The sequence below is a fragment of the Megascapheus bottae genome, chromosome 30 (genome assembly GCF_031878675.1).
Source record: "Megascapheus bottae isolate mThoBot1 chromosome 30, mThoBot2.hap1, whole genome shotgun sequence".
Classification (NCBI taxonomy): domain Eukaryota; kingdom Metazoa; phylum Chordata; class Mammalia; order Rodentia; family Geomyidae; genus Megascapheus; species Megascapheus bottae.
In genome coordinates, this window is record NC_143538.1 from 5,682,845 (window position 1) to 5,705,433 (window position 22,589).

At 39.7% G+C, this 22,589-nt stretch overlaps 1 protein-coding gene across 4 annotated transcripts in view; it reads right to left on the reverse strand.

Annotated features, from left to right (window-relative positions):
- Nucleotides 1–22,589, reverse strand: part of Gabrg3 (gamma-aminobutyric acid type A receptor subunit gamma3) — a 226,897-nt gene that overhangs the window by 20,329 nt on the left and 183,979 nt on the right. For all 4 annotated transcript variants that reach the window (XM_090321811.1, XM_090321809.1, XM_090321810.1 and 1 more), the window contains exon 6: nucleotides 4,585–4,722. In XM_090321811.1, coding sequence (XP_090177937.1) covers nucleotides 4,585–4,722 — 138 coding nt within the window. The remainder of the gene's footprint in view (nucleotides 1–4,584; nucleotides 4,723–22,589) is intronic.

Below are 22,589 nucleotides of genomic sequence, written 5' to 3' on the forward strand. Positions count from 1 at the left end.
ACCTTTCTTTCAGTTCTGTAATCTTTGTGGAATAGGCCTGCCTTTCTGTCCCTATTCTGTGTTGACAAAGATGGAAAATGGAGATTCTGGGAAACCAGAATCTGCCAGGTGTGTTGGGCAGAACTTCAACTGTTTATGACCAGACTCCCCAAAGGGCTCCTGCATATGAACTCCTCATCCAGGACGCTCGATTGCTCAGTCTTAATTTCAAGCCTCAGTATACTGATATAAACTATAGCAATGACTTTAAACCCCTAAAACATAGTAGAGACAAGACTTTTTTCTTATTAAATGACTGGAAGATGTAATATAAATCCGCAGTGGAAAAAAACGATAACAAACCTTATCCATACCAACAAAAATGTTAGAAAGGGAGAGGCCACGATTTGATATTGGACTAGAGAAAACTTAGTCTGGGGTGCAGGAAATAAAATTAACTCTGTATAACAGCAATATTATGGCTAAACTTCTGGTTTAAGTGAGAGACAACATAGCTTTGATTGTGTCTGATACTTTCTCAGGCTCAATTTTTCATCTTTAAATAGAGATACTGGCACAATCCCTACGTCTACCAAAATGTATAATAAAAACCAAATGACCATAAGATGCTATAGTGTTTAAACTTTATACTGACTACTAACGAGTGTAAAGTCCTTAAATTCGTGGCAGAAGAAGTTGGTTATATAAGAATTTAAGAGAGAATATATATATATATATTCAGATCTGATTTCTCTCTCAGCATTTCAAATTTTTTAGCAGTTCATTAGGCCAGGGAGTGATTTTTTCCCCACATTTCCTCTCTGCATTAGAGACAGAGGATGATTCACAGTGGGTTTGAAAGATTTCCACTCAATCTTGTGAACAAAGATACTGTCACTATTTTTAGGATGACAACTCTAAAACCCAGACTGATTTATTATCCAGCTTGCACTCAGACAGATATGACAAAAAGTCACACACTTAGACTTTCCTCTACTTGTGAGCTTTTCTAAAAATGCATTTTCTGTTTGCATTCCAGATGTAAAATGCATCACAATTACCCGCTAAAGCATGTCTCATTGAATAGAAGTCTTATAGCTGATTTAATGGAGTATTTACTCAGAAAAGCTAGTATGTAAATACCTTAACTCTCCCTCCCAGAAAGAACATTAAAGCATATGTTAGTTCACTTAAATTCACATCAGCCATGCTAAGGAAGTTTCCCCCTTTTTGTTTTAAAAAGAGAAGGGTGAACATATGGGTCACAGGAATTCCTCAAGGTCTTACAGCAGCAGGTAAGTGATCCAGGTGTGTTGGAATGAGGGTTGTTTGGCTCCAGGGCTACAGTGCAAGCCTAAGAGCTTAACCTTTTTCATTGGACATTCTGGGAAAATATTTAATGGACCGTTGAAATATACTGACATTAATATAAAAAAAAAAACCCTCCACAGATCGAATAAATTTTTGGAGTTCGGAGAATTACGTTGAGTAAACACAAAGCTTAAATCAACTTCAAAAATACCAGATGTATCTATCAGACTTTGTGGCCTTTTTCCATAGCCAGGAAGAACAGCCCTTTATCCTTTTTGCTTTGATTGTATCAGTGCAGCTCTCTAGAGGGACTAGCTAGGGCCTTGTAATGAAATAGGCACTAGGAAAGAAAGCTACCACCTCAATTAATTTTTGAACCTAAGGCTTCTGACTTGATCACATCTCTCTCATCTTTCGAGGTCAGAGAGTCTTTGTTAGGTCTGCTTCTGATACAAAGCCACTCCTCTTGAAGGTCTCAGCGCTGTTCCTAACATGCCCTCCACTGAAAAGCATGTTTTATGTTTCCCTTCCTATCTCACAAAACTTACTGTGGAGAGCTTTGCATCCAGGACAGAAGATCTGACCTGTGCTGCACAAATTCTTTTAGATGACTGAACTAGGGCTCAAACTGATAGAAGGAACAACTGACATATGGCAAAGAAATGGACTGACTTGCAAGTATCTTAACAGCTTTAAGCAATGGGGGGAGGAGGGAAATACTTCCCGCAGAGATCATAGGATCAATCTCTTAATTTCTCTCTCTTTCTCTAATTTTCCTTTACTCTGAAAACTTACTTTACCTTCGTTTTTTAATACTTCTATTACCTTTGAGTAATCTTACAAAGGAGTTACCATTCAACAAAATGGTTTATGAATATAGTACAATATTCACTCCTTTCAATATTCTAACCCATCCCTCCCAACCCACCCCTTCCCTTACTCATCTTAATTTTGGGTTCTCTGTTTGTCATGTCACAAGGCAGTTCATGTATACAGTGCATATCGATGTATGTCATCTCTTCAACATCTTCATCCCCCTTCAACTCGCTTCCTTGCATTTCTAAATTCTGTGGTATGTACAATGAGTTCTTGCCTGCATTCTCCTCCTTTCCCCCTTTATTCTTTTACTCCTTTCCCCTTGGCCCTACCTTCTACTTTTGCAAGAATCCATTTTCTGGTGCTTATATTTTGTTGGATTTTGACTTTGTCTTTTTAAAGAATTATGCTATTTGTGCTCTCCATAGAATCTATTACACTTCAATTAATTCCATTTTAATCTCTTGCTTACTAACCAGTATGTTTACTTGGAGACTTATAGGCACTAGCTATGGAAAATGAGAGAGACCATGCAACCTGTGTTTCTCTGGACCTGGCTTACATTGCTTAATATAATATTTTCCATATCTTTCCATGTCTGTACAAATGATGCAATATCATTCTTTCTGATAGATGAGTAGAATTCCATGTGTATATACCACCATATTTTCTTGGTCTATTACTGTTATTTGTGTTACTATTACTTTGTTGAACTCAGAGGCTAGGCACTGTTACTGAGCTTTTGTGCTTTGCCACTTTGAACTACAGTGCCACTTCTACTTTTCTGGTGATTAATCGGAGATAAGAGTCTCACAGACGTTCCTGCGTGGGTTGGCTTCAAACATTGATTCTCAGATCTCAGGGTTCTGAGTAGCTAGGATTACAGGTGTGAGATACCAGTGCCAGGCTCAGGACCCTTCTTGTTAATGTCCCATGCAATTTTGCAATAATATTTAATAATATTTAATTAATTAAATATTATTAAAGTTAACTATAAAACCTGATAATCTAGTTATTATGATAGGATATAAATAGTCAATGATAATCATTAACTAAAACTGTACAGAAGATGGCTTGCAGCACAATCTGACCCCATACTATGCCAAACGAAAATTAGTTATGATACAGTAGGCCACAGAATGAGTAACACTGAAAATAAAAAAGAGATACATGACAAAGAAAAAATATTTTAAAATATTCAAATATATTAATTTGAAAAGCATTGCTTTTCATTTAGTTGCATGCTTTTATTATGCGCAAGTGATCATCTACCAAAATCTACTGGTAGGTAATTATTTGAATCATGTTCAGTTTATTGGAAAAGAAATCCAAAATTTAAGATAAAGTTTAGAATTACAAAAGGAAGATGCTGGTGAATTTAAATTCAAAAGACATTTCACATGAGCTCTTTTTGTGAATGCTCAGTAATATTTGGCTCTTAATTTGCATAGGGAAAGTTATAGAACTCACACCAGTAGTAAAATTGATTTATATAAACACAGTCAGTAATCCCAGTTAGGTTTATAGTCATAATACAAACATAAATTTGAGTGAAAATCAATCCTTAATGCCCATTTCTTATCCCAACCAAGACATTTCAAAAATGCTTTCCTGCCAGGTGCTGTTGACTTATGCCTGTAATCCTAGTTACCCAGGAGGTTGGGATTTGAGGATAACACAGGCAGAAAAGGCCAAGAGACATGGATCTACAATTAACCAGCAAAATGCCGGAAGGAGATGTGTGGCTCCAGTGGTAGAGGGGGAGGAAAAGCCAGACAAAAGTTCAAGGCTCTGAGTTTAAGCCCCAGTATGCGCACAAAGGAAACAAAATTCACTTTTGAATCAGTTGTTTTGTCTCACTTGAGTATCATGGTTACCTCAATATAATTGTTAAATAAAATATACAAGGGTAAATTCCACATTGATAATTGATAAATGATTGAGTACTTAGTAGATAAACAGAAAATTAGATAAGTATTCCTATATAGTTAGAGATAGAGATAGAGATAGATATTGCTTCATGGATGGATGGATAGATGTAGAGATAGGCATACCCTCATAAATAGATGAATAAATAGGAACAGAGAAAGAGAAGCATCTCTTCATAGACAGGTGAATAGATAACAATAGAGATAAATAGATGACAGAGATAGATGATAAATATAGATACATGAGTAGATGAATGGTAGATAGATAATAGATATTACTGATAGTTGGATAGATAGATTGATATATAGGGAAGTATTTCTTCTTAGACAGGTATTTTTTCATTGATAAATAACGGATACCCTGAGACAAATAGATAAGTACAGATAGATAAATGTAGATAGATAGATAGATAGATAGATAGATAGATAGATAGATAGATAGGCAGACAGACAGACAGACAAATAGACAAATACTTCTCCTTAGGCTTAGGTGGGAAAGCTCAAACATCCTTCCATTCAGAGAAGTGTATCTCTGGAAGTTCACCCCTACCTGCTGAGGTGGTCACAATCTCTGTGGTGTTTCTGAGACCCATGAAGTCAAACTGGTAAAGCCGCCATGATTTTTGATCTGCTGCCTCCACTGAATTTTTTCTCCATCTATATATCATTTCTTCTTTGGGGTAGCCATCTGAAAAACATTAAGAAGAGGCAAATATTAACACTTAGAGGTATAGGTTTTTTATAAATCATTCAAGCAAAAACACTGAAGTCTGACTACTTAGGAGTTAAAAGTTTTGGGCCACATGTGTTCTCCCCCAGTTTGCCCATAGACACATACAGAAAGCATAGGAGTCCAAGGATAGAAGCCATCAAGGCCTACAGCAAATCTTCACGATGTGCAAGGGCTTGCACTATAATCTCAGAGAGTATAGGTGTTGGTCAGAGAGAGTGTTCGTGGATTCTCCCACATCACCCCCCAAACCACAGTCAATTCTTCCATACTCATCTTACTCTCCCTCTCTCTACCCTACACAGGCAGAAGTGAGTGCCCAACCATCTCCAGAGCAATGAGTGTAATAAGGCAACCACTTTTCAGTGGTTTCCAAGAGATGACTGATGTTTTGTGTTTGCTGTGATTGGCAAACAATGTGACCTTAGAGGTTGCATATGTTGGGACTCTGGTCCCCAGTGGAGCCTTGTGAAAGTCATGGTGGGCAACCACTGATAACAATAGTCTTTATTGAGATTGTGGTTAATTTTCTTAAGATTGGATCATATCACATGGCAATGAACTCATTCTCCAGGGACTAATTAGTTATTACAAAGTAGATTGCTATGCAGGGACTCATCCTTCCTCTGTCTCTCTCTCTCTCATATATGTTTCATGTTTCTTCTATATGCTTCTTGATTTCCCATCATGACGTGAAGGATTCTGGGACCAGAAACAAGAAGCACAACAAATAGTAAAGAATACTCTTGATTCCCCTAGAACTGGGAATCAAACTCATTTTCTTGATAAATCAATCATCCTCAGGTGTTTTATAATGTCAACAGGAAACTGGCTGAAATTTGATATTGGTCTTCATTTTCCATGAGCAGATTTGGAACTCTTTCAGATCAGTTCTCATACAGTAGTGTTATTTTTCTTTTCCAGTCCTGGGCTTAAGCTCAGGGCCTGAGCACTGTCCTTGGATTTTTCTCAAGGCTAGAACTCTACCACTTGAGCCTCAGCACCACTTCTGGCTTTTTCTAAGTATGTGGTACCGAGGAATCCAACCTGGGTCTTCATGCATGCTAGGCAAGCACTCTACCACTAGGCCTGAGCTTAAGCCCAGGACTGGAAAAAAAAATAACACTACTGTATGATGTAGCAATTCAGTTCTTGGGCATTTATCCAAACAGATACAAACGAGGATACAATAAAGCTACCATTACAACCATGTTCATTGCAGCACCATTTACACAGCCAAAGTATAGAATCAACCCAGATGCCTCTCAGTGGAAGATTGAATGAAGAAAATGGGGTATACATACACAATGGAATTTTATTCATCTATTAGAAAGAATGATATTTTATCACTTGCAAAATCATAAAAAGAACCTGAAAAAATATGTTATATGTGGTACATCAGGTGCAGAGAAATCAAGTTGCATGTTTCCTGCATATGTAGGTGCCTGAATCAGTTTAGAAACATGTAAGTAAATATATTGGGTGCTATGCAAATATGCACAAATACATTAACTGAAATACTGTAGATTCAAGGGAGAGCTCAAACAGCATAATTCCTTAGAAAGGCAAAAATCATAGTTCAACAAAGTAAACATCAGGAAATGGGTACTTAAAAGGGATGAGGTAAGGTCCAGGAGAGAAGGTAGAGGAATGAAAAGAAAAGGGGGAAGGGGAAGAATGAAGTCAAGAAATAAATGTACTGGGAAAAAGCAAGAGAAGGGGTGACACTGTCTAAAAAGAAACGTACTCATTACTGACTTATGTAACATATGAAATTTAAGATTGGCAGAGGCTATATGGAAAAACATAAATTAGACTCCCTCATTCTAGGCATTCTAGTGTGTTGCACCAGAATGTTAGAATAAATTTCAAATCAAAGATCTAAATTTGAGAGAGAAACAGACAGAAAAAAGAAAAAGGAGAGGAAGACAAAGACAAAGAGAGTTATATCAGAATGGGAAAAGTTGGAATTAATTTCTTTATAACACTGGATGTGAGCTAGCAGCTCACACCTGTAAACCCTGGTATTCAGGAGACTGAAACTTGAGGGTTGCAGTTGAAAGCCAGCAAAGTCCATGATACTCTTATCTCCAGTGAACCACCAAGAAACTGGAAGCGGAGCTGTCGTGGTACAATTCTCACTTTGAGCATAAAAGCTCAGAGATACCCAGGCCCTGAGTTCAAGACCCAGGACTGGCACAAAAATAATACATACATACTTGGAAGCTTCTATGGATCTGTGAGAATCAGAGACAGAGGGCTGAGTTCCCAGAGTGGTTGGTTAATATCACAGCCAGCATTTTGCTTCCTTCCCTGTGAAGCAATCATAAATATTCAGACTGCTAATAATGTTTGTCTTTGTCAAAACACTCTGAAACTTGAGGTGTTGGAAAAGGAAGGTAAAGGGAGAGAGACAGTTCCAAGGGCAGGAGAATGCAGTCAGGATACCCAACATGCATATATGAAAAATGGAGCCAGGAAGAGGGAGGGGATGGGTGGGGTTGGGATAGATGGGGGATTATGATGGGGAGGTGACACTGTGCTCCTAAACTGTCGTGTTGAAGGGTAACCCCTTTGTACAACTGCATACAAATGCGACTGAAGAGATGCTACATTGAAAAGTTCTCTCCATTGTCTCTTTCAGGAAAAACCCCTGCCTGATGCTTCAGTCTTTACTCCTTAGGAGAGAGGATGGCATTGGCTCTGCCTCTTTTGCCCTCATTCACCTTGGGAGCACCCTCCAGAATTCCCCTAAGATGCTATCCTCTCTCAGCCTACAGAACATCAAGAGGCTGTAGCCTTGTAGAGAGGAATTAGATTCAACACAGAGAAGAGTGGTATTTTTTATGCATGCTGAGAATTAAGTAGTAGCTTCCTTGTCTGTTGCATCTGACCTACTTTGAGCAACACTTACTTACTGGCAAATTATACTGATTTTGAAAAGACGCCATAGAAAACTGTCCAAATTTATTTTTGTTTTAGGCAAGAAAAGAAAATTCTGCTTTTGGTAAATGGAGGATTTTCTTGCCTGTGTCCATGTATCATAAATAATGTTGCTGAAGCTATGGGAGAAAATGTTCATTTTCCAACGCAAATGCCACACAGATACTCAAGGAAGCGCATCCCTAACAAATTTGCCACTGGAAGGGTAGGGATGAAGGATATTGTAGCATCAATTGGATGTGGTAGAGTAAGTTCTTATATCCACTGTATTGAAAACATGGCAGATTCTTAAACTCTGTTGATTGATTTTAATGGTACTGGGGCTTGAATTTAAGACTTGTCACTTGCTAGTTAGGCAGTCCATTCCAGTAGCCCCTTTTGGTTTGGTGGATTACAAGATACCGCCTCTCCTGCTGCCTAGGCCAGCTTGGACTGTGGTCCTCCTATTTGAGCATTGTCATGCCACCTGGGTGATACGTGTATGCCACTGCCTTCAGCGATTGGTTGATATAGTCTCATGGACTTGATTTGCCCAGGCGGGCCTTGAAACATAATCTCCCAGTCTCTGTTTTCCAATTAGATTTGATAATAGAGTCAATTACCTCTACTGCTTATTTAACACAGACACACACGTGCATATATAGGGACTTGTATACATCCATGTATATATATGTGTGTGTGTGTATCTATAGATATGTCTATATGTGTCTATATCTATACATACATATATTAGATAAATTGTCCTTAATATAAAAATGTTTTAAAAATAAGTGTTCTGTCTAGATTTTTAGGGTCAAGAAGTTTTACTTATATTTTTACACAGACATTAGTAATACAAATCAGGGCTATTAACACATTTTTACTTTCAATCCTACTTCAAAGCTCTTATTAATCCTTGTTATGTCAGACATGTGCATAATTTGTTCATGATATGAAGTCATGTTGTCTGGAAATAATGACACCACAGACTTTGTTAAATACTGGCGCTGTTTATTTTTATTTCCTTCTTACAATACAGAGACAGTGCCATCCATAGTGCTTGCCACATTTTGGGCATCTCAGATTTCTCCCTTGAATGCATACTTTGAATTTGAATGAACTATGGGCTGCAGAATTGCACATTGAAAGTGTTTACAGATTATTTTAAAATATCGTCTCTTCTTGCACCATTGTGTATATATCTGGTAAGAACACATCTACTCAGTTGGATTCTGCTGTGTTTAAAAACAAGTTGCCAAAGGTGCCAAATTAGCTTTGCCAGTCTAATATTTGGGAGCATTGCAGGTCTGCTAAGTGGTTTTCACACAAGTGCCAAAATTACCCTTGAAAACCCTCAAAGTTTTGTGACAGCAGGAGACACACTGGGATATCACTTGCTGTTCTGATGCTTTGTTTTTAATTAGAATGATAAACATTGGTCTCTTAAAATTCTAATACAATTAATCTGGCATAAAACATAGAGCCTTAAACTAATAACAATATATGAAAGTAAGCTATATATTTAAAAAAAACATATCAAACACCCAAAACTATAATGGAGACTAGATAATTTATAAACACACACACACACACACACACACACACACACACACACACACACACACAGAAGATCTCTACCAAACCCTACCTTTAAAAACATGATATAGAGGCCAAAAAGCATTGGGTTTGGAACCAAGTTCATGAATGAGTACCGAAGTGAATGTATCTTTTGCCTTTCTAAATTTATATTCTTTGTGGATAGGGAGGTAATACTTGATCACCCTTAACTTTTCTGTTCAAGGCTGGAATTCTACAATTGGAACCACACCTCCCCTTCTAGCTTTTTGCTGATTAACTAGAGAAGATAAAAGTCTCACAGATTTGTCTACCTGGACTAGCTTTGAACAGAGATCCACAGATCTCAGCCTCCCCAATAGCTAGGATTATGAGTGTAAGCTGCCAGCACCTGGCTAAAAATAATATCTTCTCAAATTGGTAACTGACACATAATTGTGCATGTTTATGGAGTACTTTGTATGATACTTCCATCTTGGATAAATCACATCAGATCAACATAATTAGCCTATCCATTGCCTCAAACATTGAGTGTTCCAGAAACAACCAACATTCTCTGTAGACTGTCTTTGGAAATACACAATCCATTGTTATCAGCCACAGTTACCCTTCTATGTTACAGAACTTTACTGGTTAGGCTCTAGCCATCATTGTCTATGTGCTCAGCAAGTTTCCTCCTTTTTTCCAGCTCTTCTTCCCTCACACGCTCTGTAGATATTAGTGACTTTCTTCTCTCTGTTACATCCAGGGTCAACCTCCTAAACTTCCCCCTTAAGAGCGAGGTCAGGAGCCATTGTCATTCTATATCTGACTTAATTCATATAACTCATCCTTTATACTCATCCATATTGCTTCAAAGTAAAATTTGCTGTACACCAGCAACTCATGCCTGTAATCCTAGCTACTCAGGAGGCTAGATCTGAGGGTCACAGTTCAAAGCCAGCCTGGGCAGGAAAGACCATGTGACTCTTATCTACAGATTAACTAGTCAAAAGCCAGAAGTGGAGCTATGGCTCAAGTGGTAGAGCATGAGAGAAACAACTTCAGAGATAGTGCCCAGGCCCTGAGTTCAAGCCTCCAGGATTGGTACCCCCCCACAAAATCAAAATTAAATTATATATGATTTCCTTTATGAATTCCTTTATGGATTCCAAATCCTAGCTCTTGTGGCTAATTGCGGGGATAAAACACCAAAATGGTGGGATCTCTTCATACTTCCTTTCCTTTGGGTATATGATCCTAGAAGATTGCTAGATTACATGGTAATTCTTCTTATTTTCCTAATTTGTTTTTATTATTATCTTTAAGGAGTTGTACAAAGGGGTTTCAATTCAACATGTCAGTTTATGAGTACAATGCACCATTGTTATTTTTAAAACATAATATTATTAAGGTGTTGTACAAAGGGCTTACCATTCCATAAGTCAGGTAATGCATCTTGAGCAGTGTCCTCTATTCATCATTCTCGCTGTCTCCTCTCCCCCATCCCACCCATCTCCTCAGTGTACCTGGCTCCATTTTCACCAGTGGACATTGAATATTATGACTGCATCCCCCCATCCTTCTTTTCTCCATTAATCTGCCCTCCCTCCCCTTCACCCCACTCTGAAAACACATATTCTATATTCTAGCTTCCTGGTATTAATTTTTTCTAAACTAGCAAGTCGCCTATGTGAAGGAGTCATGTCATTGTAACCTTCCCTTCCACACATCACAGTTTACTCAAAATGCTTAGGTGTCTGTGGATATGATCCTGTATGTTTTCATCTATGGTGACCATTTGGATCGAGATACTTGACTAGTTATTCATTCTTCAGGGACTTGCCATACTGTTTTCCATAAGGATTGTGTTCATTTTCATTCTAACCACTAAAGGAGAAGAGCTGGAACAAGGTGCATCTATTGGACAGGATAGGGCAGGAAGGAAAGCCTTAGGAGAAGAATGTGGGGAGCCCTGTACAGAGAGGAATGAAGAGGGTAGGGGTGGATTGCTGGCATGAAGGAGAAGGACATAGACACACACCACAAAGAGGAACGCTATCAGCAAAGGTCCGGAGAAGGTGATCCAGCCCTTATGAGCCACAGGAATTGAGCAGTGTTCTGAATGACAGCAGAGTAGTCTATTTTCAATGCCCATCTCATCTTACATTAAAAAAAAAACCCATCTCTGGTAAACAAGCCTGTATGACTTTCCATTTGGTTCTTTTGTCAGAGGCATTAAGAGAAATAACTTCCCCCTTCCCCTTGCTCGGCTCCCAGAAACTTCCCTAAGAGACACATTTGTATTGCCACCCAATCTTCAGATCTAGAGGAGCCACAGGCATTGATTGCTTTCTCCATCTGATAATGAGACTGAGCTTGCATTTCCTGAAATCACCAGCCAGCTGTTGGGATCCCTCAGCAGGCTTGATGAGCATTCGGACGGAGTTACAATTTCAAGGAAAAGATGATTGCATTACCAGCACTGAGGTGATCCTGCCAAATTAAACCAGGTTGATAATTTCGATCAAGGAGAGATTCGGCTGGACAAAATACATGTCACCTTTCAAAAGAAGTACTATTATTGAATGGCCTAAATTGTAATGAAATAAACAGCATGAATGGTAATAAACTTCATGAAGCTGGAACGATGTCATTCAGCCACATATGTGGAGGAGAAAAAAGACTCCTAAAAGCTTTCTAGAGAAGGCACTGGGATCTAAAGTTGTTTTCCATGCAGACATTGCCTGGGTGTGTCTATACTCCGCGTGCCCAGCGTTCTGTATGGACCCACACAGCTCATCCATACAGGGGTGGGGCTGAGGTGACATGTGGGATTAAGAGGAGAAGGTCCTAGGATGGGCACCTCAGTATGGTTTCTGTCCTTGTGCCATAGTTTAGGAACACGAGCATGAGCTTGTTCATGGGCTCTGTCTTTGCCTCCTCTTGCTGGGCTCCACCAGTCGCGGCTCTGGAAGCTCTAAAGACCTGCGTCCTCCTGGGAAGCCTTGGGCAGTGGTCAGAAACCAAGTGAGTCCCTCCAGTTGATAACTGAAGTTTTCTGGTTCTCTGGTTGGGTATCATCACACAGAAATCTGGATGAAGTGAGCTCTTTCAGAGATTCTACCCATTCATTACAAGCATAGGAAGATGTGGGCCCTGCTTATACCACTGCCCAGAAAATACAGCAAGCACAACAGGCCAGGTCAGAGAATTCTGGCCACTCAGGAAGCTGAGATCTGAGCATCACAGTTTGAGCCAGCGCACAACAGGAAAATCCATGAGAATCTTATCTTCAACTAACCTCCATAAAGCCAGAAGTGATTCTGCAACTCAAATGTAGAGCACTATCCTTGAGTGAAAATTAACCTTAAAGGTCCAAGACCCTGTGTTCAAGACCCAAGACCAGCACAGAAATCAGCCAGCCAAACAACTGAACAAACAAGCAAAAGGGGGGGGGGGCATGAATCTTGTTCTAGAATAAACCGGGCAAGTACCAGGGAATTCATCCTGGCTACTCACCTTAAACACAGGCCACTTCATGTGGCCTATAGCCAACTCGTGGTCTTTATTTGCCTGAATGCCAAAATCTCTATTGAAAAAATTGGTTCCCATCACTGCATGAAAACTATTGTCTGTCTCAAACAAGAGGTGTTCCTAAGGAGTTTGTGAGTTAAGAAAGATGGAGACGAGTGTGGTCTCATCACCCCATCAACCCACACAGAGGTGATAACCAGCGATGCTCACAGCCTGTCACTTCCTGAAACCTTCGAGATTCAAGATTCTGTGAAGGGAACAAAGGCTCCAATGAAAAGGAAAAAAGAAATCTTTTGACAGTTTCAGGTGTTGGGAAGTACATTATTAAAATGATAATGGGAAATGTTTTCAAAACTACCTTAAGATGGCATCGTAAATGGGAATGACGCTGATGTCTATTGAAGTTGAAAAGAACATACTTAGAGCTAAGTGCCTGAAGGGAGAGAGAACAGATTAATAACAACCATCATAATGACATAATAATGACACTCCAAGCACTGGGGTTTATACAAGATTTAGTATTAGATTGGTGGAGCCCATTCTAGCTTCCTCTGGAGGTTACTGTTGGGGACTATTTTTCCTCTTGGTCCATATCATTTGAAACTAAGCTTCTTTGCAAGAAGAAAAATGAAGCGCTTTTCCTTATGCCAACAAGGGTGATTTGCTGAGAATCAAGTGACATGAATTTATAAAGGTCACAATGCAACAACCCTCAGCCGATAGTCCCTGCTCTCTGCACTGAATATCCCCAGTAAGCTACAGTAGTGTCTCAGGGGCAAATTTCATCTTTCTGAATGCTCCCAAGGATAAAGAAGTACAATTATGGTAGCAACACCAGGTGCCTTGATGGTAGTGAGATTTCTAAGCCATGAGGGGTCTGGAACTCTTGGACTATGTCATTCACATCACTTGAGAAATAGCAGCTGTATCACCAGGGGTCGTCGTCGTCCTCCTCCTCCTCCTCCTCCTCCTCCTCCTCCTCCTCCTCCTCCTCCTCCTCCTCCTCTTCCTCCTCCTCCTCCTCCTCCTCCTCCTCCTCCTCCTCCTCCTCTTCCTCCATAATGAGACTTAAATCCGGGTCCTGGGCACTGTCCCTGAGCCTCTTTGTACTCAAGGCTAGGACTGTACCACTTTGAACCACAACTCCACTTCTGGTTTTCTGGTGGGTAACTGGAGATAAGTGTCTCATGGGGACTTTTCTGCCTGGGCTGTCTTTGAATCATGATCCTCAGATCTCAGCCTCCCGAGAATCCAGGATGACAGGTGTGAGCCACTGGCACTCTGCTGATTTTGTTTTCTCAGTTTAGCAAAGCAGATTCTGAGAGCAGTGCCTGAGGGGGAGGAGGTGGAGAGGTATGTATCACGTTTTCCTGATCCACTCATCTGCTACAGCACATCTGAGATGGCTCCATATTGTGGCTGTGAGAATTGTGCAGCAGTAAACAGTGGTGGGGGCCCAGGATTCTTTTGTGTTCTGCATTTTTGGAAGTTCTGCAGGCTTTCTGAGGGCAACCCTTCCATTAACCAACAAGCCCTGGCTATCTGCTGTGTGATGTGGGGACAGAGGGCATGGCAGTGGACCTCAGAGAAGTCCCTGTCTTTCTTTTGCTCTACTTTCCCTGACAGGGGATTCTGTAGTGTGTACTCATCAAAGCATGGCAGAGTGACTTGAATCAGGGCTCTTCAGAACAGATAATACACTGTCATCAAACCCAAGTGTTAGGTAAGTGCACTCAAACTATATTTTTCAGGCATAACGATGTGGATAATTATGTCATAACTGGTATTCAAATGAAAATGAGTTGCATTTACAAGTGATTCTGCCTAGATGCTCTTTCTAGGCTGGGATCTCCCTGGAAATGATACTTCCCAGAACTATTTCCACAAGGAAAGTTTATGCACATTCATTTCAATATGTCTTAACAAAATTCATTTTGTCTCTCTCTGTCTCTCTGTCTCTGTCTCTGTCTCTCTCTCTCTTTGGGTGGTGGTGGTATGGATTCTAGGGCTTGAACTCAGGGCTTGTCTTAGAGCTGTTTTGTTCGAGGCTAACATTTACCATTTTAGCCAGAGTGCCTCTTCTGGCTTCTTTTGGTAGTTAGTTGGAATTAACAGTGTCACAGTCTTTCTGCCTGGCCTAGCTTTTCTATCTTCAGTTCTCAGCCTCCCTAGCAGGTAGGATTATAGGTGTGAGTTACCGGTACCCTGGTTCATTCTCTTTTATAACAAAACTACTTCTTTTCATTGCCCTTTTTCCTTTGGCAGTCATGTTAAAATCTCTCCAGATTTGCAGGCAACCAAGGTATCAGTCATCCTTCATTTGCCCTTTTGTTCAATCACCAGGATATATAGCTCTAAGATGAACTGGTCATTGCCTAGGCCACACCTAGCTCCTGTCTCAGTTCAGACCCTTCTAATCTGCTCTGGACTTAGCAATTTATCTTTTTCATTGTGCATTCTCTGCTTTTGAATACTTCAGATTGTGAGTGTGTGTGGTGTGTGTTTGTGTGTATGTGTGTGTTGGTTCTGGGGCTTGAACTCAGGTTGGAAGCATTGTCCCCAAGCTTTCTGCCCCAGGATCTACCACTTGAGCCACAGCTTCATTTCTGGCTTTCCTTGGTGGTTCATTGGAGAGAAGAGTCTCACGGACTTAGCTGCCCGAATTGACTTCAAACCATGATTCTTATATCTCCTGAGTGACTCAGAGCCAGGATACTAGATATGAGCCACCAGCACCCTGCTTGAGTACTTTAGATTATTTACTCTTTTTTTTTTGGTGCCAGTCCTGGGCTTGAGCCCAGGGCCTGAGCACTGTCCTTGGACTTTCTCAAGGCTAGAGCTCTACCACTTCAGCCTCAGCTATCACTTCTGGCTTTTTTCTATGTATGTGGTACTGAGGAATTGAACCTGGGTCTTCGTGCATGCTAGGCAAGCACTCTACCACTAGGCCAAACTCCCAGCCCCTATTTACTCTTATAAAACATAATTTTTGTAATTAAGACTCTTCAGTGAGTCCTTGTTTACTAAAGTCATCCTGCTAAGCAGAGCTCTTCTAGCTCTACTGGTCTAACCCATGATTATATTCCATCTTCATGTTCGTAATTAGCAGTAACCGGAACAGCAAATCAGAATTGCACTTTGATGAACAGACTAGCTAGCTTTAGGTAGTACTTCCTTCTAAAGCTATGAAAAAAATGTCAAGAATTGCTGGGTACTGGTGGCTCACATCTGTAATCCTAGCTATTCAGGAAGCTGAGATATGAGGATCTTGGTTTGAAGCCAGCCTGAGTCCATGAGACTCTTACCGCCTATGAACAACCAAAAACCTGGAAATGGAACTGTGGCTCAAAGTGGTAGACTGCTATTCTTGAGCAGAAAATGTCAGGAACAGCACCCAGGCCCTGAGTTCAAGCCCCGTGACCGACAAAAGAAAAAAGTCAAGAATAGGCAATAACTTCTTTTAAAATATGACTTTAATGTATAATTCCTTAATAATAATAAAATTTAAAAAATTAAATAAAAAAGGACTTTGGCACCAGAAGAAATTTTTTTTTTAATTCAGTGTGCCTCAATTTCCAACCAAACTCCAGTAGTCCTAAAGATGTAAGCACTGCTCCCGACAACACACAGTGGTTCTCCAAGGTTCAGGGTTTTCTCAAGTGTTTGAAATCAGGTGGTTTTCATAATGACTGGGGACTTAAATCTTATTTATTAGGAAGGAGGAATGTTTCTGGACATTCGTGGTTCAGGGAGCAAATGTTCTATCGCTAACATTTCTTAATGCATATAATGTATGCATAAATGTGTAAATGTATAATATATAGATATATATCACAACTATCTCTTATTTATGGTAGTAATCTAGCATTCCTCTTTGGTCCCATGGATTGGCCCCGCTGCCCTCTCTGACCACACCTACCTCCCCCTGTCCTGCCTACTTTTATGTGAATAGACAATCCTGCTTCTTACTTTAGTCTGCCGTGACATTCTCCCTGGCGCATCTGTGTCTTCCCTCTGGAGAGGGAGGGCTGGGTGAAGGTGGCCAGTTGGCCCTATCCTTTCTCAGTCTCATCTTAGTAGGGTGTGTTCTCTTTGCCCTTCCTGCTGGTCAGGAGGCAAAGAGTGCTAAAAACCCTGACAGTTTGGCTTGCTGCTCTAATGGCACTATACTCAAAGCTATACTTTCAGCTCTTTTTTTTTTATTCTGGTTATTTTGGAGATGGAATCTGGTAGACTTTTCTGCACAGGCTGACCTCAAGCCATCATCCTCCATTTTCTAAGCTTCCTGGGAAGCTCGGATTCTAGGCATGAGCTAGATGCGCTTGGCTACTGCACTGTACCTTGGCATCTTCATTCTTTCACTTCTAGGTATAAGACGAGCATAAAAAAGAGAATGAACAGTACCTCTTAAGATGTCTGGTGTGGGGGATCATGTGGGCCACTGAAAGAGAAGACCCTGGACCCAGGAACTGGAGAAACCTCTACAGTTGCAACAGAATTCATTACCATGGTACTGGGAGGTGACATTCATGAATGGCCACTCTCCCTGCCTTTCCAGACAGGATAAAAACAGTCAATATCCTTATAGACTCTTTGTGACTTTGTTTTCAAAGCATTTCCTTTTAAGTACTTGTATATTTCTTTTTCCTAGACAACTTGCCACTGATATCACATCTGATATCTTCTGAGGATTTCTTCACAAGAAAAAATAATGATGAAAGACATGGGAACTAAAAACAGGGCGAAAATTAGGAGAGAACTGTGTGAAAGACAATGAGCACCTCGGATGCATAGGTTCTATCAATTTCTGTCTTGTTCATTGCCAGGCTGGTGTTTGGTATGATTGTACCAGATCCTAAACTATTGTAATCTTTCCATACCACAAGTAAGTCATTCTTCCTGTGAAATCAGACTACCAAGTCTCTATGTTTCACCCTGGATTTTTTTTCAATTCTCTCCAAAGGAGTCTACAGGCTTTATGGTCATCCAGAAATGACAAGAAGGGCCAGTTCCTGGTATGGAAGAGTAGGAGCATCCACTATGTCTGACTGGCACCTGTATTATTATGCTATTTATTTAAACCGTGCATTCCAGCAACAATTGCTGGGTTTTCTACTCAGAGCAGAAGTCAATGGCGGTGGGTACAGTATTCAGATATGTCATGCTGTACTCTCTGGTATATCCCCTTGGGAACCCTTTGGTTGTAATTGGACAGAATGAAGTCCAGAGTAACCTTGAAGCCTTGGAGATGAAGGAAATGCCTGAGGCATACTGTCTTAGTGTGGAGACTGTGGAAGACACAGCAGGGGTGTGTTTGGTGTGAAAGTCGGGTATCAAATTCATAGAGCTGTTCTGCTAAGAGTCTGTTTACATGGCTGACAGTATAGATCAGACCTTGCCACTGTGGTAGAAAAATGCAATCCATCAAATATATATTCTTGACCTGGAGAACGTTGAGAAAGCTTTGAAAGTCACATTCGCCTCACTTACAGTAGAAATAAGTATAAAAATGAATGAGCATGTGGCCTGGATGTTGGTGACTCCTGCCTATAATCCTTACTACTTAGGAGACTGACTGGAGGATAGTAGCTCGGAGCCAGCCTGAGCAGGAAAGTCTGTGAGACTCTTAATTCCAGTCAACTACCAGGGAAGCTGGAAGTGTTAGCCTTGAACAAAAGAGCTTGGGGACAGCAAGTTCAAGCCCTAGGACTGGCACAAAATAAATAAAAAGTAAGTAAATAAAAATTAAAATCTCAATGAATCTAAGGTATGATGCTACATTATTTAAATTCTAGTCACCTGTTTTTCCCTCTTTTCTGGAATATTCAGAATTAATTCAATCCTACTATGGTTTCTAGAATTCCGGTTGCATGGCATCTCTGCATTTTAAAAGGGATTTAATGTAAAGATTTCAGGATTCTTGCCATCCTTATTGGGCTAGTGATAGGGAGCTCAGGAACCCCCAGGTTATTTTCTTGAAAGAAGAAAGTTCTAAATCTAAGGGGGTTAGTGGATTTACATTAGGTTTTGATTCAAATAAAGGCACAGAGACAGCTGGAAATGTGCCATGGTGTGGGATATTATGGCTCAGTTTTCTTCACTTTCATACCTGAGAAGATTTTTAAAAGATCTTCCAAGAGTTCATTTTGGTAACTTCTAGGAGAAATGTCCTAGAATTTTTAAATTGCTTTTCTTATCTCAGTATTTCCTGAGCTAATTTTCCAGATTAGATTATGTAGCAAAGGAGATAATGTAGCTATGATTGGTATCACTAGTCAATTGTCTGTAAAATGATAGTGGTGCTAAGTGGGTTCGTTCAAACCATAGGAGCCCTTCAAAAGTAGAGAAATCTTGAATTAACCACAAAAAGCCATAAGTGGAACACTAGTCTTAACTCAGAGACAGCAACCAGGAACAGAGTTCAAGTCCTAGGACAAGCAAATAAAAATGAATAAATAAATATCTCAAGGGAAAAAGGAAAGATTCTGCACTTTCATTTCAAACCAATTTTCATTTAAAAATGGTATAAAGACATTTCTCAGAAAACAGTAACCAAGGACAAAAATCATTTGTATACCTGAACCAAAATAATTCGGGCTGGGTAGAAAGAAGTTATCCCAGAGAGAGGCATTGAGTGGTAATAAAGATAAACATCGTGCAAAAAGGAAACATCATTAATATTGATTATATGAATCAATAATAATGCTTTGTGGGAATTTAAATGCACATAGAATTGGAATTCATAATTCTATTACTGTATAAACCAGCGCAAATAAGATATACAGTGTCTTTATTATTGAAAACAATGAAAACATACCATCTTCTATCAGCCATGAAGTCTGTAGTAATTAGGACAATGTCTAAATAATGAATAGTACTATACCACTTCCAAGATAATAGAGAGGGAAAAGAGTCAATGGAAGGCATAGTTGGGATAATTTAAACATCAATCATTATCTAGAAGATTTAAACCCAGAAAAATCACTGGTTATATAATGACTACACTTAAGAAGTAGTATTCTAGCAGATAGGTGTTTCAGAAAAATTATCTATGAACTATTTTTTTTTGCAAGTCCTGGGCTTGAGCTCAGAGCCTGAGCAATGTCCTTGGACTTTCTCAAGGCTAGAGCTCTACCACTTGAGCCTCAGCACCAGTTCTGGCTTGTGTATATATATATGTATATATATATATATACACATGTATATATATGTGTATATATATATATACATATATATATATGTGGTACCGAGGAATCGAACCCAGGTCTTCATGCATGTTAGGCAAGCACTCTACCACTAGGCCAAACTCCCGGCCGAACTATTTTTTAAAAATTATTTTGTAAAACGAGATGGGGGGGGAGGTGGGGGAGGGAAATGGGCGTTTCCAAAACATGAGAAAGGGTATCAATGTTTGCGAAGTAATGCACCTTCTATCTGGTGAATATAATGTAGCCCTTCTATTAATTACAATAAAAATATATGGCAAAAAATTATTTTATGCTGGTTCTGGATCTTGGACTCATGGCCAGAGGCCCTTGCTTGGCATTTTCATGCCAAGCTGCTATACTCTGCGACTTTCTGCTTTTTTTTGCTGGTTAATTGGAGAAAAGCATCCTATGGACTTTTCAGCCAAGGCTGGCTACGAACCATAACCCTCATGTCTCAGACTCTTGAGTAGCTACAGTTACAGGTGTGAGAAATCAGCACCTGGAATCTATGAACTTTACTTAAAGCACCAAGATGTTGGAAATCAAGGGTTATTAGAACCTGTACCATGAACATAATAACCAAAGTAGAGTGTGGGAATCCATCTCAGTACTAGAACATGCAATTTTAAAAAGCACAAAATTTTGAGTGGGGAGAAGTATACATCTAAATTTATAATAATATAAGTTGAATCCTCAATTGACATGTAGCATCAGAAGAGGAAAAAACATATCTCAATCCTTTTAGAGAATTTTCATGTAACTCTGAATAAGTAGAAAAAAATTGTAAGAAGATTCAAACAAAGTAATGGGTGAAGTTGATCTAACCTCTCAAGAATTTAGAAAAACAATGAACTATTCTTTCACCCCATTAATATGAAAAAACCAATTATTCTCAGCTCACCTTAAATTTTGTTTTCTGACCTTCAAAACATTGTATGGGGGGGTTATAATTTAATGTGTCACATAAATGTCTATTGTTTCGTAGGCATAGTCACTTCTTTCTCTGCAGTCCTGTCAGGTCCCTCCCCTCAAACGCATGTCAAGTTTCCCACCTCCTTTATTGTGTAGGTGCAGGCTGCATCTGGGAAGCATTTGTACACTTGTCTAACCCTCCTACCCCTACCACTTCCCATTCAAATTTGTTTAGGCTCCCTGTGAGGGCAGTTCTTAACCGTGTCATCAAAACCAGACAGGAGGTTTCAAGGAAAGGAATATGACATAAATGAGCCAACCAAATATCTGGAAGTCTAGCAATTCATAAGAAACAGGGCCACGTCCTGACCAAGGGGAGTTTATACCAGGATGTGATTTTAATTTTGCAGAACAGTGAATGCAATTTACCTTACTATGGAAAAAAGAAGGAAAAAACCAAAACCTGATCATCTTTATAATTGATTCAACATCAGTTCATTATATAACCTCCCAGAAAAAAATAAACTGAAACAAAAGGAATTTTTTTCAACTTACTAAAGAGCTACTAAAAACAACATCTCACATCACACTTAGTGAAATATTAGCAATAGCAGGTAATGAATGAGGGAAAATCAAATTATCTGTCTGACTATATCTTTCTGCGTGGGCTGTCTTTGAATCTTAATCCTGAGATCTCGGCCTCTTACATAGCTAGGATGACAGGCAAGAGGCACTTTTTTTTAAAGATAAGCAAATAACAGCATGGAAATGCCTTAAATTGTATCTTACTTTGCTGCACTTCATAATATAATGAGGTAGATTTTTTCCTATATTATGCCTATATTGAATATTACTATTTATGCCTATTTTGTATAAGTACACAAATGTCATTTGCCTCAATAGTTCATTTCCTGTCCTACATCACAATAGTATTTCAGATATTTCCAGCCGGAACTGGGAGGTTGTTGCTGTGTGATTGCTTTAGGATGCCAAGAACCACTCTCAAATATCACAGTCACTTGCCTTAACTGATAAACATTGCCTGGTTTCTGACTGCTCCACTGTCTTCCATTCCTCCCTTACCTTGGGTCTTCCCTACTTTATCTGAGCATAGTAATGTTGAAACAAGACGAGTGAATAACTCCACAGTGGTTTCTAAGGGCTCAAGGAAAAGAAGCTTAAGTCTCTCTCTTTAAATCAAAAGTTAATCATAATTAAGCTCAGTGAGGAATATTATATCCAAAGACAAGACAGGCTGAAACTTAAGCCTTTGTGCCAAGTTATCCAAGCTCTGACTCCAAAGGGAGAGCTTTTGAAGAAAATTAACAGTGCTCCGCCCAGGCACAGGTGATGAATAAGACGACTAAACAACCTCAAGATGACACAGAAGCAGTTTCAGATGTCAGGATAGAAGAAGAGCAGCCAAAGCCCGAACTTAGAGCAAGTCTACGTCTCTTTCATCCTGGGAAGGCTGGGAGAGATGCAGAATGGTTATAAGCTAGCAGAACTTGATCCATGAGGTTTCAGAAAAGATGTCTCCATCCTCTCAAGCAGACCGGAAGCAGCAGAGGTGGGTGAGAAAGCTACCAGAAGACTGATATAGTTGACCAGGTGGCTATCCTAAGAAACCACTTGTCAACAGTACAACCTTCCATGGAAAGAAGGCACCATCTTGGAATTCCATTAACGAGA